Genomic DNA, 21400 nt, shown 5'->3' on the forward strand with positions numbered 1-21400 from the left:
AAATTGGTATGGTTGTATGGAAATAAAAAGAAGTCATTTTAATTATGTATAGAGTATTTACGAGCACGTAAAAGCACGCTACCGCTGCTATAGGATATTGATAAAACACAACCTGACTTTGACTTTTATGGCGAGATGATAGAATTTCAAAGGGACGAGGAAGTCGTTATGAATATTTGCACGTGTTTTGCACGTGTCTGAATCTTCCGAATGGCTATCAGTGTTGGCTAAATCTAAAACCGTTGCACACCTACTTCCTAGAATATGACGTGTCATATGTATTTTTTATTGTACTTAATACGTCAATGATACGGGATGGAGCACCAATAAGTGTTATGAATTGATAAGTACGGAATTCTATTACTCATGATGTAAACAGAGAAAGATGTGCAAAACAAAAGAAAACCCAACGGTGGACAAGTTTAAATTAAAAATTCATAACACCCCCAACAAGTGAAGGTTATAGTAACTAGAAAAGAGCTGATAACTTTCAAACGGCTGAACCGATTTTCTTGGATTATAGCAAAGAACACTCTCGATCAAGCCACCTTTCAAACAAAAAAAAAATTAAATTAAAATCGGTTCATTAGTTTAGGAGCTACGATGCCACAGACAGATACACAGATACACACGCCGAACTTATAACACCCCTCTTTTTGGGTCGGGGGTTGAAAAGCGAATTAAACGGAAACAAATCGGCCTTGTGATTCTTCTGGAGCCTGTGAAAGATTCAATTAATCTAAGTAGTATCGTCTCGTGTATTGTAATTATTGTTACATTTTAATATACTATCTGTTTATACAACATTAATAACTTACAATGCACGTTTAGTTTAATCACCTAATAACTTTGTACTTCTCCACGTGTTTACCAACATGCCTTGCATAATATTTTGTGCAGGTAATATATGCAAATTTATTGTTTAGCTATGAAAATTGCTACCTCTCTAAAATAATAAATGATTTAGTAGTTAATTAAAAATTATATTGACGCCCCATTAACAAACCGTTATGTAGGAACCAAATATTATGTGAGGCAATTTTTATGTTGTGTAAGAATTTGGTGCGATGTCACAGTGGATCTTAGAATCCACAAATTACCATCCGGAAAATCAGAAGAAAACCATCTCATCCAAAAGCAATTAGGTACCTACATTTTATAAGTCTACTAGCATATTTTACGATTGTCTTGCTCATCACTGTGCCATACAAAACAATAAGCTTCAGTTTACATTATGTGAAACTTCTATCATTTTTTTGAGAATGATTTCTTTAACCAAGAAATATAAAGTACAGTATCCAAGAAGAATGAAAGAAAAGAAATTTGGCATGCAGCTATTATGACGTAGATATCCGCTAAGAAAATTCAACCCCTGAGGGGGTAAAATAATTTTCTGGAAGCTCCAAATTATTTATTTATTTTATTAAGTGATTATTGCAATAAGTTTCATTCATGTGCTATCTACGATGATGATACGATTATAGTAGTAGTGCAAAACTAGTAGGTAATCTTTTATTGCAATGGCTTCGATAGAAGCGTAATACGATTATTATTATTATTAACATAGGTGATTCACGCACTGAGTAGATACCAATGCACGCAAAGGAAATAAAGGAAGCGCTTTTCTTTTTGCCATTTTTAATGTATTTTACAAGATATACTTTGTTTTGATTTTATATTTCAAAAACTTTTTTTAAACTAAAGTAGTTATCTAAGTTTCATGCTGATAATGGAATGAATCCAATTAGATAAAAAATCTTGTCTAAGAATTTTGGTTCTCGTGATAGATTTTTTTTAAACTAAACAGGTAGACTTTTTCTCGTTGTAATATATAATATTTATAAATAATATGATTCTACTCTTTCACCTAAAATATAAAGATTAAATACATTCTATAATATTTAAGTCCTAAAAAACCATTCAAGTGCGAGTCGGACTTGCACATAAAGAAATGACCCCTTTTTTGTGATAACAAATTCACTGTTTTCGGATTTTTCCCTGTTCTTGTGCTATAAGACATTGCGACCTGCCTTTCATGATTCTACGTCAATGTGAAGTAGGTACCCTTATAAGTTTTGAGGCCCTTGACGGCTTGACACACGCGACAGACTGACAGACAAAGAAGTAACCATATGCGGGTTCCTTTTTTTTTCTCTGGAGATACGGAACCTTAAAAAAAGTAAACTAGGTATGTCTTCGTAACAGCGAGACAGCTCTCATTGTTACCGTGTAAAGAAGGCATTAACACAGTTCCTTATGTAAATTTGAAGTTCGGGGACAAGCAACGGCCCAATCATCACGCCTCGTCGGTAACTAATCGCGCAAACTGAAAACACTCGACTTTTATCCTCTTATTTTTATTGATACAAAGCTGTCAAGAGCAAAACCAGACAAGTGCGAGTTGAACTCATATAGGTTTCTTATAGGTTTTCCTGTAATCAATAACTAAAGAAAAATTTATAATCCTTGTTTTACTCTTGCCCACTTGCTTGGTAATTACTTCACTATTTAAAAAAAAAAAAAACAAAACGTCAATCGGCTCTGTTTTGTACGCACTCCAACAATTTCTACAATAGAACTGTAACAGAAATTACTGGACAAGTGTCATACTAGTAACGAGCTCTAAATACAATATTACGTAATTAGGTGTTTTACGCTTCGCCTATAATTCTCTGGATTTTGACAGTGATGTTTAAGTATGAAGTTAGTCCAGTTATACTGTTCGAAATAACTAATTAAAAATAACCTTGACCGTGCGGTATGTTATGGCTCTTGTCGGAACCTTACAAATATATTAATTGTATCTAAGTGAAATTTAAAAAATAAAAAATAAAGTCATAGAGTGGAGTAACACCAACTATGATTTAAAGAAAGCAACATGGAATACGTAATTACTTGGAGTGTTTTTTCGATACAAAGATCTCAGACGCAAGCGCAGCCTCCGACCGTTACAAGGACACACTGACCCCGATACGGTTGTGCCGAATTTTACTCCACCTTGACAAGCGCCTTTGCATTATCTTCAGACTTTCTTGTTACCGATTCAATAACGAGGTAGATGTCTCATGTCGCTTTTATGTGATTATTTGTCGTAAGTTCCGCTTATGGAAAAAATTTAATGATGACCGCAACCGCCGTTGGTGTAGGTTTCAGTTTTTAAAAATCCCGTGAGAGCTCTTCGATTTTCCGGTCTATATTCGTCCCTGGGAGGAAAATTGGCGAAATGCGATGATCGTGTTTTTAATACATATGCCATTTCTATTACCTTATTTAGATTTCTGCGATGTGACCTACAAAATACAAAAAAAATCACGTGATTTAAATACTTCACTGGAAAAAAGTAGGTAATTACAGTAAATATCTACGAATAAAAGCATGTCTTAATACTTTATAAGTAATTATTATTGTTCAGGGAAAGTTTACTAAAAGCTTTACCCGTTGTAACTCTCCATATTTTTAACCGACTTCAAAAAAAGGAGGAGGTTCTCAATTCGACAGTATTTTTTTTTTTTTTATATTTGTTACTATACTTGATATTTTGTACCTTTTAGATAGAGCTATTTTTTCTACTATCCAAGTTACTATATGAACTAAGGATAAAAAAAGATCATTTGATAACGTTCACATTTACAATCCTCAATAAACAGACAACATGTAAACATTAAAGGCTTACATCTGATAAGAAAACGAGAATGTTAACAAAATTTACTGTTACAAATCCTGTCACTGACAGTCAGTTATTCAACTGCAGGCTGCATTTGTCAGTGATGAACAATACAGGAGTCATCGCCCCTTATTGTCGGCCAATGGTATAATAGGTAGACGTACACCCGAAAACTGGTAGGTAAACTTTAGTCATAGTCCATAATAATATATTATTTAGCACTTCACTAAACTTAGGTACTTTTTTTTTTTTTTTTTACATTTTTTTTTTTTTGAAAATATTACAATAAAACTTAAAGCTAGCTAATTACTATACAAATCATGCCCGCGTGGAATGGTGCCAAGAATACTGGCTGCATTTCTTAGTTGGTTTGTTTTTTGTTTTACATCGTGTTGATTAATAATGAAGCTCATATTATGGTAAACTTTACACTTAATTTTTTGTTAAAATTAGTGGTTTAAGAAGACATTTACTTTTTCAATGGAAAATTTAATAATTACAAATAAGAGCCGTAGCAAACATGATGATCGCTGGTGCTAAAGGCAATTTAGTTACTTTTCGGAACCTCGATGCCGCGATCGAATTCTTCACTCTGCACACATACATTCTCCAGGCGCAATTTTTTTTATTAAGTAGGCATTTTATTTATTAAGATGCCCGCGACTTCATCACCTGGTTTTCAGGTCTTTAACTATACCCAAGCAAAAAATCATGTCTAGCCGTTGATCCGTTGCGACGTTATTGAAAGACTACAAGCCAACAAACAAACACACATTCACATTTATAATATTAGTAGTAATTTTAATACAGTGATCGAACTCAGAAAGTCATCTAACGGCAATTAAATATCAAAACTATCGCTACATCGCGATGTAGTCGCAAAAAGCCGTTCGCTGATGTTAAAAGCATCGTGTCTGCTAAGGCCCTAAAGGGCATATAATCACACCTATTTGCATTAAATATTTGAGAGCGTACCCTTCCATATTATATTTGTCATGTACACGTGGTAGGTACACATCTATTTTTGTGCGGTAAGTATGAGAACTCAAAACCAACGTCAGTAACTTATTTCCTGTCAATATTTGTTCAAGATAATTACACAGTGTACCTACCTATTTACGTAACATGTTAGCAAAATTTGACGCTCCTGTCTACGCTGGTTAATTTAAGACAGAGGAATATATCAAACACGTCTTATGTTAGGTATAGTACGGTAAGCTAGATAAGATATAGGTGGTAAAGTAGTTAGGATTAACAAAAGTATTCTCATTAGACTAAAGATATACTTTTTATAATTTTTAATATAGTTTTTACGTAAGTAAGCAAGTAGGTATCTACTACTATGAACTTTTATACCTACCAATCGCAACAGACACTTCAAAAAATTAAAATGTTATATTATGTATCTGGCTGATGGTAAAGTAGCGTAATTTTAATAAGGAGCGCCCAAATGACTTCGAGTGACATCGCGCCGTGCAAAATCAATCCAAAGCAAAACCGGTTTTCGTGCATTGCAGATACTTTTTTCCTTTAGATTTTCCTTATTTAGAGTACAAAGTGCAAGATTTAATAAATAAGTGTACTATTCTATGAGATTATTTCCCGATGTCAATACAGAAGAGACAAAGGGCGTCGATGCCAGACGTGTTACATGGATTACTATTCGGCGCACGCGCACCCAAGGTCGGCTCCGACTTGAACTTGCATCCCTATTGAGCTGCGGTGAACGATCGCAAAATAAAGCCTGCGTTTATGTGCCATAAAATTTTACTTGACAAATAGGTACTTGACAAAGCTTCAAAGCTTTTTACTAGGTATTCTCTTTATTTAGAAACTTAGTCACTAAGTGACTATGTCGCTTCGTAAATTACCATCGTGAAAACGTTAAACTCTAATTTTAAATAACTTACCTATATAATAACTTAGCTTGAGCGCACGCAAGAAACGAGAGAAAAGTAGGTATTTTTGTCCAATAACAATTTAAACACTAGCTACTTAGTAAGAAGCGGTGACTTTGATTCAGGAAGTCGGACTCGGGCTCTAACTTTTCGGAGCTAAGCTTACCTACATTTTTTGAGCAATAAATTAAAAAAAACACTTGCTTTAAACCGGCGAAGGCAAACATTTTGAAAAAACCTGCATCTCTGAAAGTCCTTATAATAATATGTAGGTATGTATTTTCAATAGTACCGCTGTGAAGTCTGCCGATCCACACTTGGCCAGCGTGGTGGACTACGGCTATATATACGACTACTATGAATAGCCATACAACAAATCACGTCAATCCGTTGATCCAATGAGACGTGATTGAAAGACAAACTAACAAAGGGGTGGCTCTTTCAAAATCAATGTAACAAACCAATAAGCCAACAAAAAAGCACACTTTTGCATTTAAGTATAATAGGTATGCATAGTGATTCTGTACATAAAATTAACGAAGAACCACTTTTTCGATACTTTCGTTAAACTTATCTGAGGCCTTACAGTAAACAATAGGGGTAACCTTGCTCTTGTATGATGTACCTACTATATCTAATGTGTAAAGATTACCCATGCTAGTGAAGTGCTTTGTTGTAAACGATCAGCGTTATCTTCAGTTACTCTGTGAAAAGCAAACCAAGATTACTACGATCCAAATTTTTTATTTAATTACTAGCTGATGCCCGCGACTTCTTCCGCATGGATTTAAGTTTTTGAAAATCCCGCGAGAACTCTGATTTTCCGGGATAAAAATCCGAAGTATAATCTAACTCCATTCCAATTTCCAGCCAAACCCGTGCAGTAGTTTTTGCGTGATTGAGTAACAATCATCCAAACGTTCAAACATCCACACTTTCACATTTATAATAAGTATTATTAGGATTAGGATACCTTTATAAAGAACTAGCAGCTAACTATTTCATTGTATTAAACACTTAAAACTATGTATTGAGCTCTCGATATCGACAGGTGACGTTTTATAGGTTAATCTTTGAATCTTGATAATCTCGTTATAGCGTGCTTCTATAATCTAACATTTATCTACTGCCATTCTATTGTTTATCTTGTCGGAAGATTTCTTGCTCATCAATTATTTTTATTTCAATAGCGATAACTTGTTGTCATATTATAATAATAGTTACATTATACGTGGTAAATAATAATGATTTGATTACTAGGCTCTTTAGCAGTTAGTATAAATAATAGCTACGTTCTACGGATTTTTTTTATTGAATGGTGCAGATGTAATTAACATTGTAAAAACTAAATTGATGAACTAGACGTTTTTACTACGTAACTTTTTTAATCGTTCAACCTTTCGAATTTTAAATTTGGTCGTTGGCATTGAACTATTAACATTGAGGCTTGATTATATCGATCTGAGATAGCTACCGATTTTTTAGAGTTATCTAAGATAGTTAAAGATTTACTTACTTACATAGTTGAAATGTCACTAAAAAAATTCATCCTATGCTCTATATTAAATGCCACATCATGCAAATATGGCTTATGTTTATGTGGTCAGACTGTATTTTACCTACTGTTAATACAGGTCAATTACGGATACTGAGTGATGTAATCTATTGGTTTTACTTCAAACAAACCGTAATATTAACGATTTGAGCGACAAAAGCTAAAATAATTTTAAGTTGTTTTTTTTACAGAATCTTACGCTTGAGGTAAATATACCCATTGTATGAGAAAAATTAAATAAGTAACCTCCTAAAAATTAGTTCTTACCGAATGTGGGTCATATTCGTGCTGTAATTTAAACAATAATTACAAATAAGGAAAACAACAAATAAATCATATTCATAGTGTCTGTATCAAGTAGTAGTGTTTTTTTCATTAGCATTACTCACGTGCTAGGGGTTATTCATCGTCTGTTATGCGATAGTGCGGGTTCCGTAATTAAAGGAAATTCCGCCATGAATGTATGGCCATTATTTTCCATAATGCTCCTTGCAAACAAAGCCGTGTCTGTTAGTACCATCTGCTTCACTCCACGAAGTTGATTTTCTAAGTAATCAACAACAATGAAAATAAAATATAAGTAACTAATCTTATATGTATTAGAGTATTTATTGAAATAAATAAAACTAAATAATCATGACTATATTATTTAATTTAAAGTACTATTAGACATATTGAAATTGCCTGGTCTTGATAATAATCTTAGTAGACTCGAAATAATAAAAGGGTACATATATCTTTAGTTGCTAATAAGCAGACCCTGGTGAAATGTACCTACCCACCTATTAATTATTATTATTGATACTAGGAAAACACTAGGTCGACGCAGTAATCACCTAACAGCTTAATCTTAGCTCGCTTTCCTGCACCATTACTAATGAACTTCATCTCGACAAAGGTCCATGTCCAATCTTGGATGCGGCAGCCTGATTATGACGTTGACTTCCAGATGTACCTGGCCCAATATGGCTACCTCAGCCCGTCCGTACGGAATCCTTCCAGCGGTCACATAATGGACGAAAGTACATGGAAAAAAGCCATCGCAGAGTTCCAGAGTTTTGCCGGATTAAATAGTACAGGTATTATGTTTTTTTTCAAATATTTCATAGACATCAACTTGCGTTTAATATAATCACTAATCTAATCGTAAGCTGGATATGTAAGTCTGTTAGTTATTTTCTTATGCGGTTCAATGTAGCATATACCTATCCTAATTCAAAATGTTGTCATGTGAATGTGAATTATTTTTATTCGGAGCTCTTAGAAATCCCGTTTAAACGAGAGTAAAACTGTCGACTTCTGGTGACTCATAAAATTTCGAATAAAATGTGGCACAAACAAAAGTCCCGCTTGCGAAATGCGATATTTTTCCACTTTTCGTCATAATCACAAGAATTTCACACAAATCTCGTCCTTTAATCTTAATGGCTTTTTGTGTTTACCACCATGAAAGAGGATAAAGTATCATGTACCTACATGATTCGTACTATGCGTGACAGTGCATTTGTTAAAATTACGAGGTTGACGTAAAACGTAAACGTACGGATATGTACGAGTACGTACGGAAATATCGATTTACAGGATATACTTATTTCAGAGAGTTATGTACTTTTGATCTGGTTCATCGCACCGGAAGGCATCGTCTTGGTCTCTACCCATACGTGGTGGAAATTCCACGGACAGACGGACATACCAAGTGATTTGCCTCCTCGTTTCTGATTTGGACAAGATATGGGACGCTCTTCTGGCATCAGTTTTCCCTCCACTTTTAATATAAATTATCTTTTCAATTTATAAATTCTTATCACGAGCGAAACTTTAAGTCAAGAGTGGATAAGCATCTTCTAGATAAGCCGCGCTCCATTTTATGCTGCATCTTTACTTGTCAGGAGGTCTCATTGCAGCCAAGCACTAATTTATGAGTCTAAACTAGAAAATAATAGTTGGTGTAGTGGTAACCCATATCGAAATCGACACGACCTTGTCCGCATTGTGAACCTTGTGAATACAGCCATATGTACAAAAAGAAAAACTAATTTCTACGTATTGGAAGTAATTGGTATAATAATATGTATTTTGTATAGCGGCGGTTTTGCCCAATTAGAATTGCTATAGCGTTATTTTTTATTTAACATTCTTCAGTAAGTTATTACTTTTAGCTACATTTTTAATGATTTAGTTAGAAACCAATAATATTATAAATTTACGCTTACGGTGCAAAAATGTGTCATATCATTTGGAGATTTCAGTTTTTTTTCTTATTGGGTAAAAAAATCCTGAATTGTTATTATGTTGACGAGGAAACCTTAAGTTACCCAAAATCTTGTAGGGAGTATCGAACTATGCCCACCTGTAGTGCATATTACGAGGCTCTAGGATCTGTTAAAAACTTGTATATGTAAGTACTGTATGCACCTTCTGATGTAACTGTAACGGATTAGGACACAGGGTTATTTAAATGCCATAAGTGCATTGATGTCTATAATACACCATTTTATTGTATCTGAGTAGATACAATAAAATGGTGTATTATAGACATCGATGGTTATAGAATTTAACTACATCTGCAGGTATGTCGTAGTAACAGCCATAACAGAATCATTTTAATTCGCGTTGTCACGAGTAGCTACCACATGACATTGGTAATGCAATTACAGTATGTACTGTTGGCAGCAAACTATTCGAATACCATACCATTACGTGGGCAGAACTTGAATCTTCATTACGATGTACGTGATTTGATACGAAAATCAGTTTATTGGTCGGCACTAGGGGCAGTTATTATGTAAGCAAATAACGAAGTACACACATAATACATTATTCATTGTTTATTACCACGCCAGTTCCTAAACGTAAAGTGTTCGCCTTGCTTTACCAGAATTTTGTATATTTTTCGCTGGTTGTTTTCAAGATATTTAGTAGTTCTTTTATTAAACTCAAAGTCTCTGTTTCGCATTCGCAATAAAATATAAAATTCCCATAACATTTCACTATTTGCTACCTAAAATTTATTAACTCATCAGGTGTGAGGTGACCCAAGAGTTGGCATTTATTTAACCCAAAGGTTAAGAGGGCTCTCTCCGTCACTCGTTTCCACTCGTTTCATACAATCGTAGTTCCAATTTCATTTGAATATTAAGCAACCAAAGTCCATGAAATTTTGCACATATATTCTAGAAACTAATATCTATGTCTGTGGTTTTCCAGATTTCTGTTAAAATATTCTGTTTCAAAGTTACGCGGTCTTAAAATTTTCATACAAATCTTTGAGCCCCTGTAATTTTAAAACTACATATTTTTAGAAAAATCTAAAACACCACAGACACAGATATTAGTTTCTAGAATATGTCTGCGAAATTTCATGGACTTTGGTTGCTTAACATTCAAATGAAATTGGCACTACGATTGTATGAAACGAGTGGAAACGAGTGACGGAGAGAGCCCTGTTAAGCTGACAAAACAGAAAGGCATTGTCGCCAGCGTCCTAGTACTGTATATGAATCAAACATTTGAATCTATATTTTTGAAGACTCGTCGCCTAATTATTCGTTCTTGCTTGAGTATGACAAATTAAGTATGTTTTTTTTTTACATTAAGTATTACCTACAGTATTTTTCTTGAATATAAGTTTAGATTATAAAATCACAACGATTTTATTCAATACGCGTGCTAATTCTGCGTATAAACATTAGGTGATGCAAAGTGTGTAATTCGGGCTATCAAACATATGAATATTAAAAGCCATGCTGACTAGTTCGCCTCTAAACCATTCTGCCTGATTGTTAGAGTTTTCCGCTTGCGGTTTTTGTTGCTATGATTGTGTAATTACTTCCTTGACATCTAACGACACATTGAGGGTGCGCTTTGAAATGATGATTTTGTATAATATTATCCTGCTAAAGTAATATAATATTATTAATATATGGTTTTTTGCGAGATAGGTTACATACCTACCTAGCGTTTTCATACCTACTCTGTACATCTATAAGTAATTCGATATCTTGGAGATTCCTTTGTTTAGCTACGATTGGAAACGCAGTTAGGTTAGGATTTTTGTATTTTACATTTAAAGTTAGGAGGTCACCTTCTGCGTCAATTCAAGAATACTAACTAAGTACTAATATCAAATGGTCAGTTTGTAAAGAAGGTGAAACCCGCCCCTTGTTTTAACCATCAGGTTTTTTAATAATTACTAATCCATAATATTTCTTTCAGGTGAATTGGACGAAGAAACTGTCAAGCTAATGTCATTGCCAAGGTGTGGAGTTAAAGATAAAGTAGGCTTTGGTGAAAGCCGGTCCAAGCGATACGCGCTTCAAGGTAAGTTATAAATTTCTGTGATAACGTCATATTTAGTGTTATCTAACAATTTTCAAAATCTTCTAGCAGGTTTTACTGTTTTTTTAATTCATTCATTCTTCAGGCTCAAGATGGCGTGTAAAGAACCTCACATACAAGATCTCCAAGTATCCATCTAGACTGAACCATGCAGAGGTTGACGCCGAGCTGGCAAAGGCATTCTCCGTTTGGTCCGATTATACGGACCTAACCTTTACCCAGAAGCGTGCCGGACAGGTCCATATTGAAATTAGGTAAAATTCTACGATATTTTTATCATTATTGATTCAGAATAATTGGTGTGTTTGTTTGTTGGAGCACGAGTCACTCCGAAACAACTGTAAAGAACCGTTTACATGTTTGAAGGTAGGTATAAAAGTAAGACTTTACAAAAACACTCAAAGCATTTATAAATATAGCAATTACTTCGATTATCCGGACTTTGAATAAGGAATGACAAAATTATTTTGTTTCATCATTTTCGAAACTATGCTTATAAAGGCTTTTCCATCTGGCTTTTATTGTAAAGTTGATAAATAAAAATAATATACTGGCGTGCCTAATATTACCAACGTTTATTTACTTTACATTCAAACACAGATGGGAAAATAAATTGCATCACTGATGGCGATGACTGTTAGGATTTCTATGTGTGTACTTATCTGTTGCATGGTTTCGTACAATGGTGATCTGCGTTGCGTAACCAAGTCCAAATTGTTGACATTGATTCACATAATGTAGTACCCATAAACCGATGTCATACCTACGTATTAGTACGTACTACGAACTTGTACCTGCTGGTTTCGATGTACTGAATATATTAGGATTTTAGACGTACCTAAGTCCAAAATAAGCTCATTTGTAGGACTACAGATTTCGTTCGGAAAATCATGACTTTTTCCATCTATTACAGTACACGTAGCACTTACTTATATTTAAAAAAAAATGTTATTATAAAATTGAATTTAGTGTCACATATTTTAATCATCAATCAACCGATTGACCTATTTCAGAACAGATTAAAACCAAAACATATATTTAATTTAATAAAAAATAAATACCTATATAATTTTTTAGTGATAAATTTTTTCAATGCAAATATATATATTTCTTTTTTATCTAAGTACTGTTGAAATACATAATATGTAACTTACCAACTTAAACTTAAGTTTAAGTTTAAAAATTTTTATTCGATATAAGCATGGTTTTAAACCATAGATATATTGAAAAAAAAAACAAAATTGTACAGAAATCTGCAATTTTGGTAATATATTTTTTAAGGATTAGATGTATAATTTGTATAAATAAAAACGGAACAAACATCATGTTACGATAATATTTTCGAAGGTTTGAAAAGGGCGAGCACGGTGATGGTGACCCCTTCGACGGCCCTGGTGGTACCCTGGCCCATGCTTACTTTCCTGTAAGTATTTCACAAACATATTTTAAACTAGACCATAACGTCCGTTTAGCCATAATTAGTGTAGTATAGTATAGTATATCAGTGTAGTATAGTATAGTATCTGTCGGTGTACTTTGATGAAACCTGAAAAAGCCATATGACAAAATTGAACACTCAATTTCTACATAATCCTAAGGTGATCTAGGATTTCATCAAACCGCAAAAGATTATGATGAAATCGAGTCCCATTTCATCATACTTACTCCTATTTTTTCTAACGAATAACTTAATGTTATACTTATGCAATTCAAGATGTATAATATGAAAACGCATCAACAAACATAGTTAAAGGAACTTTATAAGTTAAAAGTTACATAAATATTATACTATTTTATAGGATGGTATAACATGACGTTCAACGTAGAAAATGGAATGGTTATTTACCATTTTCATGGCATCACAAAACATGTACATTAGAAACATGAGCGTGAAGACCAATTAAGTAATAATGTTACACCCAAATGGGATGTTGCATCTACCTATGTCACAATTTACATACCTAATATTTGTAGTGAAAGCGATAACTATACTGTAACTAAATAGTATATAATAATTTTATTTATCTCTGGTATTGTGACAATTGCTTAACGTGTGAACATGTAAAATTATTGCTAGGTATAAAAATAATTTTCCGTTTCAAAAGGTATACGGTGGTGACGCTCACTTTGATGACGCTGAAATGTGGTCCATCAATTCCAGAAGAGGAACCAATCTTTTCCAAGTAAGTTTTTTACTACCTAATCCGCTATCGATATTAATCTGCATCTTTGCCCGTTTTCATATTGTCATTATTAAATCTAAAAATAATTTATTTTGAAACCGACCTTCGGTTTCAACTGTAAAAATCATGGCTGCCCTGAATCCGAGAACGAATTGCACAATTCCATTTTAAAATCTTTGCCAATATTTTACTTAGATACTGCAAAAAGGTATACTCGTATTAAGTATACAATGAACTAAGCTCAGTAAAATTAAAATAGAGTATAACTTAATATGACCCAAATTACGTTTTGTTCTTTGCATAATATTAGGAATTTTAAAATACAATAACTTATTAAATCAATCGTTAAATTTACCTACCTACATCAGTTATTGAAGTAGTTAATAAGTCAACTAATTCATCAGTTGTCAGGCAACAAGTTATTGAACAAGGTTGGTTATTGAATATGGGTTTTAAACTATAATTTTTAAAGCGTTGTCCTCAGAGATGTCACATAATATACAGACTATTAATTTGATTTATTTTTGTTTGTAGGTAGCAGCCCACGAATTTGGTCACTCTCTAGGGCTTTCGCATAGCGATGTCCGCTCAGCTTTAATGGCACCCTTCTACAGAGGCTACGATCCCACTTTCCAGCTCGACCAGGACGACATACAGGGCATACAGGTACAACAATGATTTACTCTACTTTAGCAACAACCTTTTTATAATTTACTAGTTGATGCCCGCGACTTCGTCCGCGTGGATTTAGGTTTTTAAAGATCCCGTGGGAACTGTTTGATTTTCCGGGATAAAAAGTTGTCTATGTCAATTACAGGGACGTAAAACTACCTAGGTACCATTTCATACAAATCGGCTAAGCAGATGGATTTTTAGGAATCCCGTGGGAACGCTTTGATTTTCCGGGATAAATGTACGTCCCCGGGATATAAGCTGACCCTGTACCAAATTTCGTCAGAATCGGATAAACTGTTGGGCCGTGAAAAGGTACCAGACAGACAGACTCACTTTCGCATTTATAATATTAAGTATGGATTTTTCTGTTTGAACGACGTACAGTGGCTATTTAGGTAAGGTTTATGTGCACGCAATTGTAAAAAATTACTAATTACAATTCCAGGCTTTGTATGGTCGTAAAACGCAAATCGATATTGGCGGTGGGCTCCCCAACCCCACCGTGCCACGAATCACCACGCCACAGCCCTCGGCCGAGGATGCCACGCTATGTTCGGACCCCACCATTGATACCATATTTAACTCAGCCGACGGTGCCACTTTTGTATTCAAAGGTAGATTTCTCTTTTCAATTTTTTGTGAGCTTGAAACTTTATTTCAGGGTATCGGGTGCGAACCCAGGAGACGCAGGTTCGAATCCTGCCAGTTCCGCAATTTTGTACATGTATTTAACAATTATTTAGAAATTTCCTTAAAGTGTAGGTAAGGACCCCTATCATAAAAATTATAAAATATTGTCAGATTTCTACCTCAGATGGTAAACTTTTGCAGATTTATATTTAGCAGCTACAAAGTTTTAAAGTGTTTATTAATTTCGGTAAGTAGTAAGAGCAATGTGAGCATTAATTCATTCACAATGCTTGATCTTTTTTTTTTTTTTATACACAGGAAATGCCTAACGCATACCCTTCCGTCAGGGGAAACGGAGGGGTTATGTGGGGCTTGCACCCACTAAAACCTGTGTTTGTCCCTCAACGGACTGGCGGTTGCGCGGGTATCACTAATGTAGTATTCACCGCACTCCCGCCAGGCGGTTACTTACTTTCCTATATAGATAGATACCAATTCGCAGAACACAATTCCGCTTGGCTGGGTGGCAACAGAACAAATTCGTTTATTGTAAATTTATGTATTAATATAATAATATAAAGATTAAAGATGGTACTAAATCATTTAATTTCTCCAGGCCAACATTACTGGAGACTGACGGAGAACGGCGTAGCATCGGGCTATCCCCGCCTTATCTCACAATCATGGCCCGGCCTGCCTGGAAACATCGATGCAGCTTTCACTTACAAAAACGGAAAGTCTTACTTTTTCAAGGGCTCTAAATACTGGCGGTATAACGGACAGAAGATGGACGGAGATTATCCCAAGGAAATTAGCGAAGGTAATTTTTACCAAAGATATTCCTCCTAAATATCTACTGGTTACCTTTTAATTAATAAAAAACTGAGTTGTTGGGAAAAGTCCTTACAAATAAAATATTGTATTTTATGTCAATACTGCCCGCAATATTTTATGTTAATAATAATGATGATGCCCGCGACTACGTGTGCGTGGATATAGGTTTTTCAAAAACCCCGTGGAAACTCTTTGTTTTTCCGCGATAAAAAGTTATCTATAATGCCCATCTCAAGAATGCAAGCTATTTCTGTACCTACCGAATAGATAATGATCTACGAGTACGTCTATATGGATTTAGGTTTTTAAAAGTCCCATGGGAACAAAAAGTAGCCTATGCATGCCCGTCGCCGGAATATAATCTAAGTCTGTACCAAACGTCAAAACGTAGCAGACAGACAGACAAATTTTCGCATTTATATAATATTAGTATTAGTATGGATTACTAAAATTTCTTCTTCATAAGTCGCACAACTAAATCACCTTAAAAACTTTATTCTTCCAGGTTTCACTGGCATCCCAGACAATATAGATGCAGCATTAGTATGGTCCGGCAATGGAAAAATCTACTTCTACAAAGGTTCCAAGTTCTGGAGGTTCGACCCCGCGCAACGCCCTCCCGTCAAGTCCACGTATCCTAAACCGTTATCCAACTGGTCAGGAATACCTGATAATATCGAGGCAGCATTGCAGTATACGAACGGATATACCTACTTCTTTAAGGGTGGATCATATTGGCGGTTTAATGATAGAACTTTCAGTGTAAGTGTTTTCTCTACATTTTTTTGGCAACCACATAGTTTTCAATGAACAGTTAATTAAAATTTTCAACATTGACTCATTTGAGGCAGACAGAGTTATGACCATTATCTACTGTAGTTAAAACCTTGTTTTTCGAACAGCCAATTCTGAGCTTATTCATTTAACTAGGCTTTAAAATATTATAAGCAGGTAATAGGTATGCTTTTAAAGTAAAGTCAAGCTATTTATTTAAAATAACTGGCATTGTTCACATTGTGATATATACAAGGAACCAATAGCTTAATTTGAAACCAGACAAATCTGTATGGTGCAACATGCAGCATGCGATATGCACCGCCCAACCTCCCACTGCTAAACTAAATATAAAATAATATCGCTAATTTCAGGTGGACACCGACAATCCTGCATTCCCAAGGTCCACTGCTTACTGGTGGTTGGGTTGTAGTAGTGCGCCGCGTGGAACCGTCGGAGGTAATGCGCGACTCTCCGTCCCTTCGCACTACGCCCACGACGACGATGACGACGACGTGGGCGATATCATATTCGACGCAGGTAGGTTCGGGACCCAGCACAGGGTAGCTCTTGACGAACTGACACTTTCAGATCATTGAAAATACTAAAGATCAAACATGATTCAGAAATGAGGATCAAATGATTTAGCATTTAAAATTGATCACAAATGAAAATCAAATAATAATACTTATAGTATTTAAAATAGAACTAATATATGTGTCTGTGGTGTTTTAGATTTTTCTAAAAATATGTAGTTTTAAAATTACAGGGGCTCCAAGATTTGTATGAAAATTTTAAGACCGCGTAACTTTGAAACCGAATATTTTAACAGAAATCTGGAAAACCACAGACAAAATATTCGGTTACAAAGTTACGCGGTCTTAAAAATTTACATACAAATCTTTGAGCTCCTGTAATTTTAAAACTACATATTTTTAGAAAAATCTAAAACACCACAGACACAGATATTAGTTTCTAGATTATGTCTGCAAAATTTCATGGACTTAGGTTGCTTAATATTCAAATGAAATTGGAACTACGATTGTATGAAACGAGTGACGGAGAGAGCCCTCTTAAATAATAGTCATATTCACATTTGACAAATGGAAGGTAGTTAATTTGTCTAAGGGATGATTTTTCACTTACCACCGCAACTGAGAAATGATTTGTATTGGAATAGGGGTTATTAATTGCGAGATAGGCTTGCGCTTAACAACAGTCATGCTTGATGAAAAGCATTGATGAGGTTTATCTGGAGCGCTAGGTTGCCTAGAAGATGCCTATGCACTCTTGCCTTGAAAATATTTAGGTTATTTGTGGTAGGAAATATTCTGTTAGAGTTTGTTGTTAGTTTAAAATCAGCTCTTCATTGAATGACAGATTAGTTACTTTTTAAGTAAAGGTAAATTTATATATTAAGTATAATTTAGTATTATCAAGAGCTATCCTGTTTTAGTAACGCGCGTTTGTTTTCAAGTGAGAATAATAAAATACTGTCTACAGTACCGTCTTCCACTGTTATGTGTCGTGAATGCTCGCTCTTGTGTATTGTTTTGTCCTAGTTTCAGTTCTGTTACTATTTATTATACCTACCTGTTATATTCTGACATATACATTAAAATGCTGTATTAGATTAATTTCTTCCTTTATTGTGTTAGATATTTCATGAGACGTTGTACTAGATATTTATTTTCCTCTCTTATTTATGTTCTTGTGTTTATGTTATGTTTCGTGTTTCTTTTTCATTTTCATCCTATTATGGTCATATGATACTAACCAAGGAATGTTTCTGACTATGGACAGAGCTTGTACAAAAACTAATACCATTTATTTCCCTACACTACCAACTAAATGAAAATCTAATTAACTATATATCTGAAATTTTTAACTTTATAATGTTACTAATATTAACATAATTTACACTAATAAAAAACGAAGCTTTATTGATATTTTTACTAAAAAAATTAATCGGCTATGCCTTAACAAATCTGTAAATATTAAAGCTTGAGGTTTTGCTGAAGGCAGTGGTTGACGGTGGATGGATTCAAGCGGACGACAACGCGGCTTCTGGGCATCCCGAACCTACTGAAATGTAATGTAATGAAGATTTGTTTCATACAAAAACCTAATAGAGTTTATTTTAACTTCATAATAAACGAAGGTTGTTAAAATTAAATTTATCATTCTGTGATAAATAATAATTTTCATTATATTACAACACCACACATTTAATATAATTTTAGATTATTTATATAGTATTTGGTATCCACCAAAAAAGTAATATTAAGTAAGTAATTTAATCACAAATCACAGCAATTTTACGTGCACTCTAGAACACTTTTAATTAATTATTATTAGTCGTATCTAAAACAAGATTGTCATTTGTTACTTATTTGATTAATCAGTAATCTAAATATTTAAGTACTTGTTTTTTTGTGTCCACTTTTACACACTTAAATATTTGTCCACACCTAAATATTTTAGTCAGTACCTACCAACATTATTTTGAATTAAAGTGCACATTTTTTTGTTTTAAGTCTCTGTCACCTATAAAAGTTATAACACTACGTGTTTATATCATGGTGGTTGGGACGGTCACATTACGTTGTGTGTTTGTGTTTGTCTTCTAGGTTTAAAATCATCCGCTCCCAGATCATTCTTCTGGTTCAGGAAATAGCCTCGGAGTTCCTGACCAATTTGTACATAGAGAATATCATAAAGAACAAAGACTAAATTAGTAACATAGGGGATCATGTACCAGTGAGATTATAGACATAAGCGGTGATTTTAGTACCGGCGAGCTTCTCACGCGCTGCCTGTACGTTTTATTTTATTTCACATTAGCATGATGTTATTGCATGAATTTTTCGCTTTATTGGCAGTAGCAGGAGCTTGCGCACTTAACTTAACTTTCATCGGAGCATTTTCATCTTTCCTATTTTTACTCATTCATTTAACCATGGTGAGTGGTGAATAATAAATAATAATTGATTAGTGGGTCGTCAGATTTAAATTAGTTTACAATGCACAATATTTCACCTGTTTCACATTTAGAAAAAAACTAATAATTAAATATTTAAATTTTACTCTTGATCAATATTTTTAGCAATTTTTATTAGATGGTAAATTCAAAGTTATTTTTTGCTATTCTAGATAAAGTCAAGCGGCCGTTGCGAGTGTTTATTTTAAGATTGTAAAACATCTTCATGCTTATAAATACAATGCAATCTTCGGAGGATTGTCTCGTAAGATCTTTCAACCCTGATCAGTAATGCACATTACAAGTGTTTCGCAAAAACTGATTATAAAACTATATAGCTATTTCGAATTTTGCACTTTCTTTGCATTAGGCTCAACAAACATTGCGGCAGAGTCAAAGGAAATCGATGCGTCTTTTCTAAAATTATACAAAGTACCCAATTATCAATTTACTTTGGAGATAACTGCACGCCCGTTTTTGTCTGTATGTTGCTAAATTTTTCCTCTTAAAATAACACGCAGGTATATTGAAGATAAAATTCTGCTAGCTGCATCGTTTTAGAAAAGACATGTCGCGGGTCTTTGGCCTCCTACCCTTGTGGCGTGTCAATGTCCTTATTATGACAAAAAATATAATTAGTTTTTACTTTTTACCTATAAACTGTACTTAGATGATGTTGTGTGACTAACAAATCCAAGGCGTATAACGCATGCATAGGCCTTTTATTTAGTCTAACGTAATATCTATTAATCGTGTTGTAGATACCGATGTACATAATCGTAGAAGGGGTGAAATAATAGGGGGTCAATAGGAGTATTATTTAGAAAGTGATTTATTTAGACCCATGGTTATAGAATGGTATAAGGTCTCGAATAAAAGAATTGTTTCTTTTATCGCTAGTTTGACTGATAATTATGTAAATAGGTAAGTACCTAACTAATGAGTAGGTAGATTGCATGTGAGAGTGTTGACATGTAAATAAACCATCCGTAGCGTAGATGCACTCGGGTATTGGTACCATAAACTAAAGAACTCTTGCTAAAGGCAAGTTAATGTTTCAGTGGTCAGCGTTCAGTCAAGTGGAGCTAGACTGTAGCTCTCGTAGCTCAGAAACTATGTACTCGGAGCTCAGAAATATTAGGAGGGCGCGAAACGTCCTCCGCCGCGACATCTTTCACCCGCATCGTAGGTTACTTTTCATTTGTTTTGCCAAACCGTACCTATGTCATACTTAATGCTATGTTAATGCTAAAGTCGAGTCCTGACGTAGTATTCCATAAAACTTTTAAAAACGCTTAACAAATGTAGTTAATTATTACATATGCTGAAGTAAAAGCAATTACCTAAGGAACTTTCAATTCAAATCTCACACATACGCCTAAATTCATCTGATATTTGATCATTAAAATAAATCAATCTTTGTTTCCTGCCAGCCATATAATTTTAACAGGTAATTATGGTACAGAGCTACCAATGGTCTTTACAGTTCAAACAAATAGTATAATGTCCTTACTAAAGAGCGTCCCTAATTTTATTTAAGCGACCGACTGCGACAAAATATACTCGTACCATCATAATTTTTTCTTTTGATATCATACAATACGATAAAGATTCGAGTACTTAAACCTAATAAACAACCTGCCAAACTAGTCAAACTTCTTGAACTACATTTTTTACTAATGATTAGATGTTAGTAACAAGCTTTAAGTATGGTATGGCATCTTCGGCCTGTTTTAATTATGCCTTTTATGTCATCATCACTCCATTTGTGTTGTTCTAAGCCCGTAGCATGTTGTAGTACGTAGGTGCACTGAGCACTTGCACTAGCCCCCCTGTTTCGTAGTGTAAAGCATTCGGCTTGTGGTGTGC

At 34.3% G+C, this 21400-nt stretch overlaps 1 protein-coding gene and 1 long non-coding RNA gene across 13 annotated transcripts in view; one reads left to right on the forward strand and one right to left on the reverse strand.

Moving 5' to 3' along the window:
* Nucleotides 1-21400, forward strand: part of LOC123864465 (matrix metalloproteinase-14) — a 32697-nt gene that overhangs the window by 10954 nt on the left and 343 nt on the right. Inside the window, exons 2-13 of one of the 12 annotated variants that reach the window (XR_006795782.1) lie at nucleotides 8043-8196; nucleotides 11333-11437; nucleotides 11541-11709; nucleotides 12803-12878; nucleotides 13561-13638; nucleotides 14173-14304; nucleotides 14759-14927; nucleotides 15560-15763; nucleotides 16283-16539; nucleotides 16926-17091; nucleotides 19182-19369; nucleotides 20593-20716. Coding sequence is in view for 3 of the 12 variants with exons in the window: in XM_045904924.1 (XP_045760880.1) it covers nucleotides 8043-8196; nucleotides 11333-11437; nucleotides 11541-11709; nucleotides 12803-12878; nucleotides 13561-13638; nucleotides 14173-14304; nucleotides 14759-14927; nucleotides 15560-15763; nucleotides 16283-16539; nucleotides 16926-17091 (1510 nt within the window). In the remaining 9 variants the exon portion in view is untranslated. Of the gene's footprint in view, nucleotides 1-8042; nucleotides 8197-11332; nucleotides 11438-11540; nucleotides 11710-12802; nucleotides 12879-13560; nucleotides 13639-14172; nucleotides 14305-14758; nucleotides 14928-15559; nucleotides 15764-16282; nucleotides 16540-16925; nucleotides 17092-19181; nucleotides 19370-20592; nucleotides 20721-21400 lie in introns of those variants that run through there. The other 11 variants (XR_006795787.1, XR_006795785.1, XR_006795789.1 and 8 more) reach the window with 11 other exon arrangements.
* Nucleotides 5496-21396, reverse strand: LOC123864501. Its single transcript, XR_006795797.1, has 3 exons — nucleotides 21230-21396; nucleotides 16250-16260; nucleotides 5496-5506 (listed from the first exon to the last, which is right to left on the reverse strand). It is a non-coding gene; the product is annotated as an uncharacterized LOC123864501 (long non-coding RNA).

The sequence above is a fragment of the Maniola jurtina genome, chromosome 4 (assembly GCF_905333055.1).
Source record: "Maniola jurtina chromosome 4, ilManJurt1.1, whole genome shotgun sequence".
In the NCBI taxonomy this organism is placed as follows: Eukaryota; Metazoa; Arthropoda; class Insecta; order Lepidoptera; family Nymphalidae; genus Maniola; species Maniola jurtina.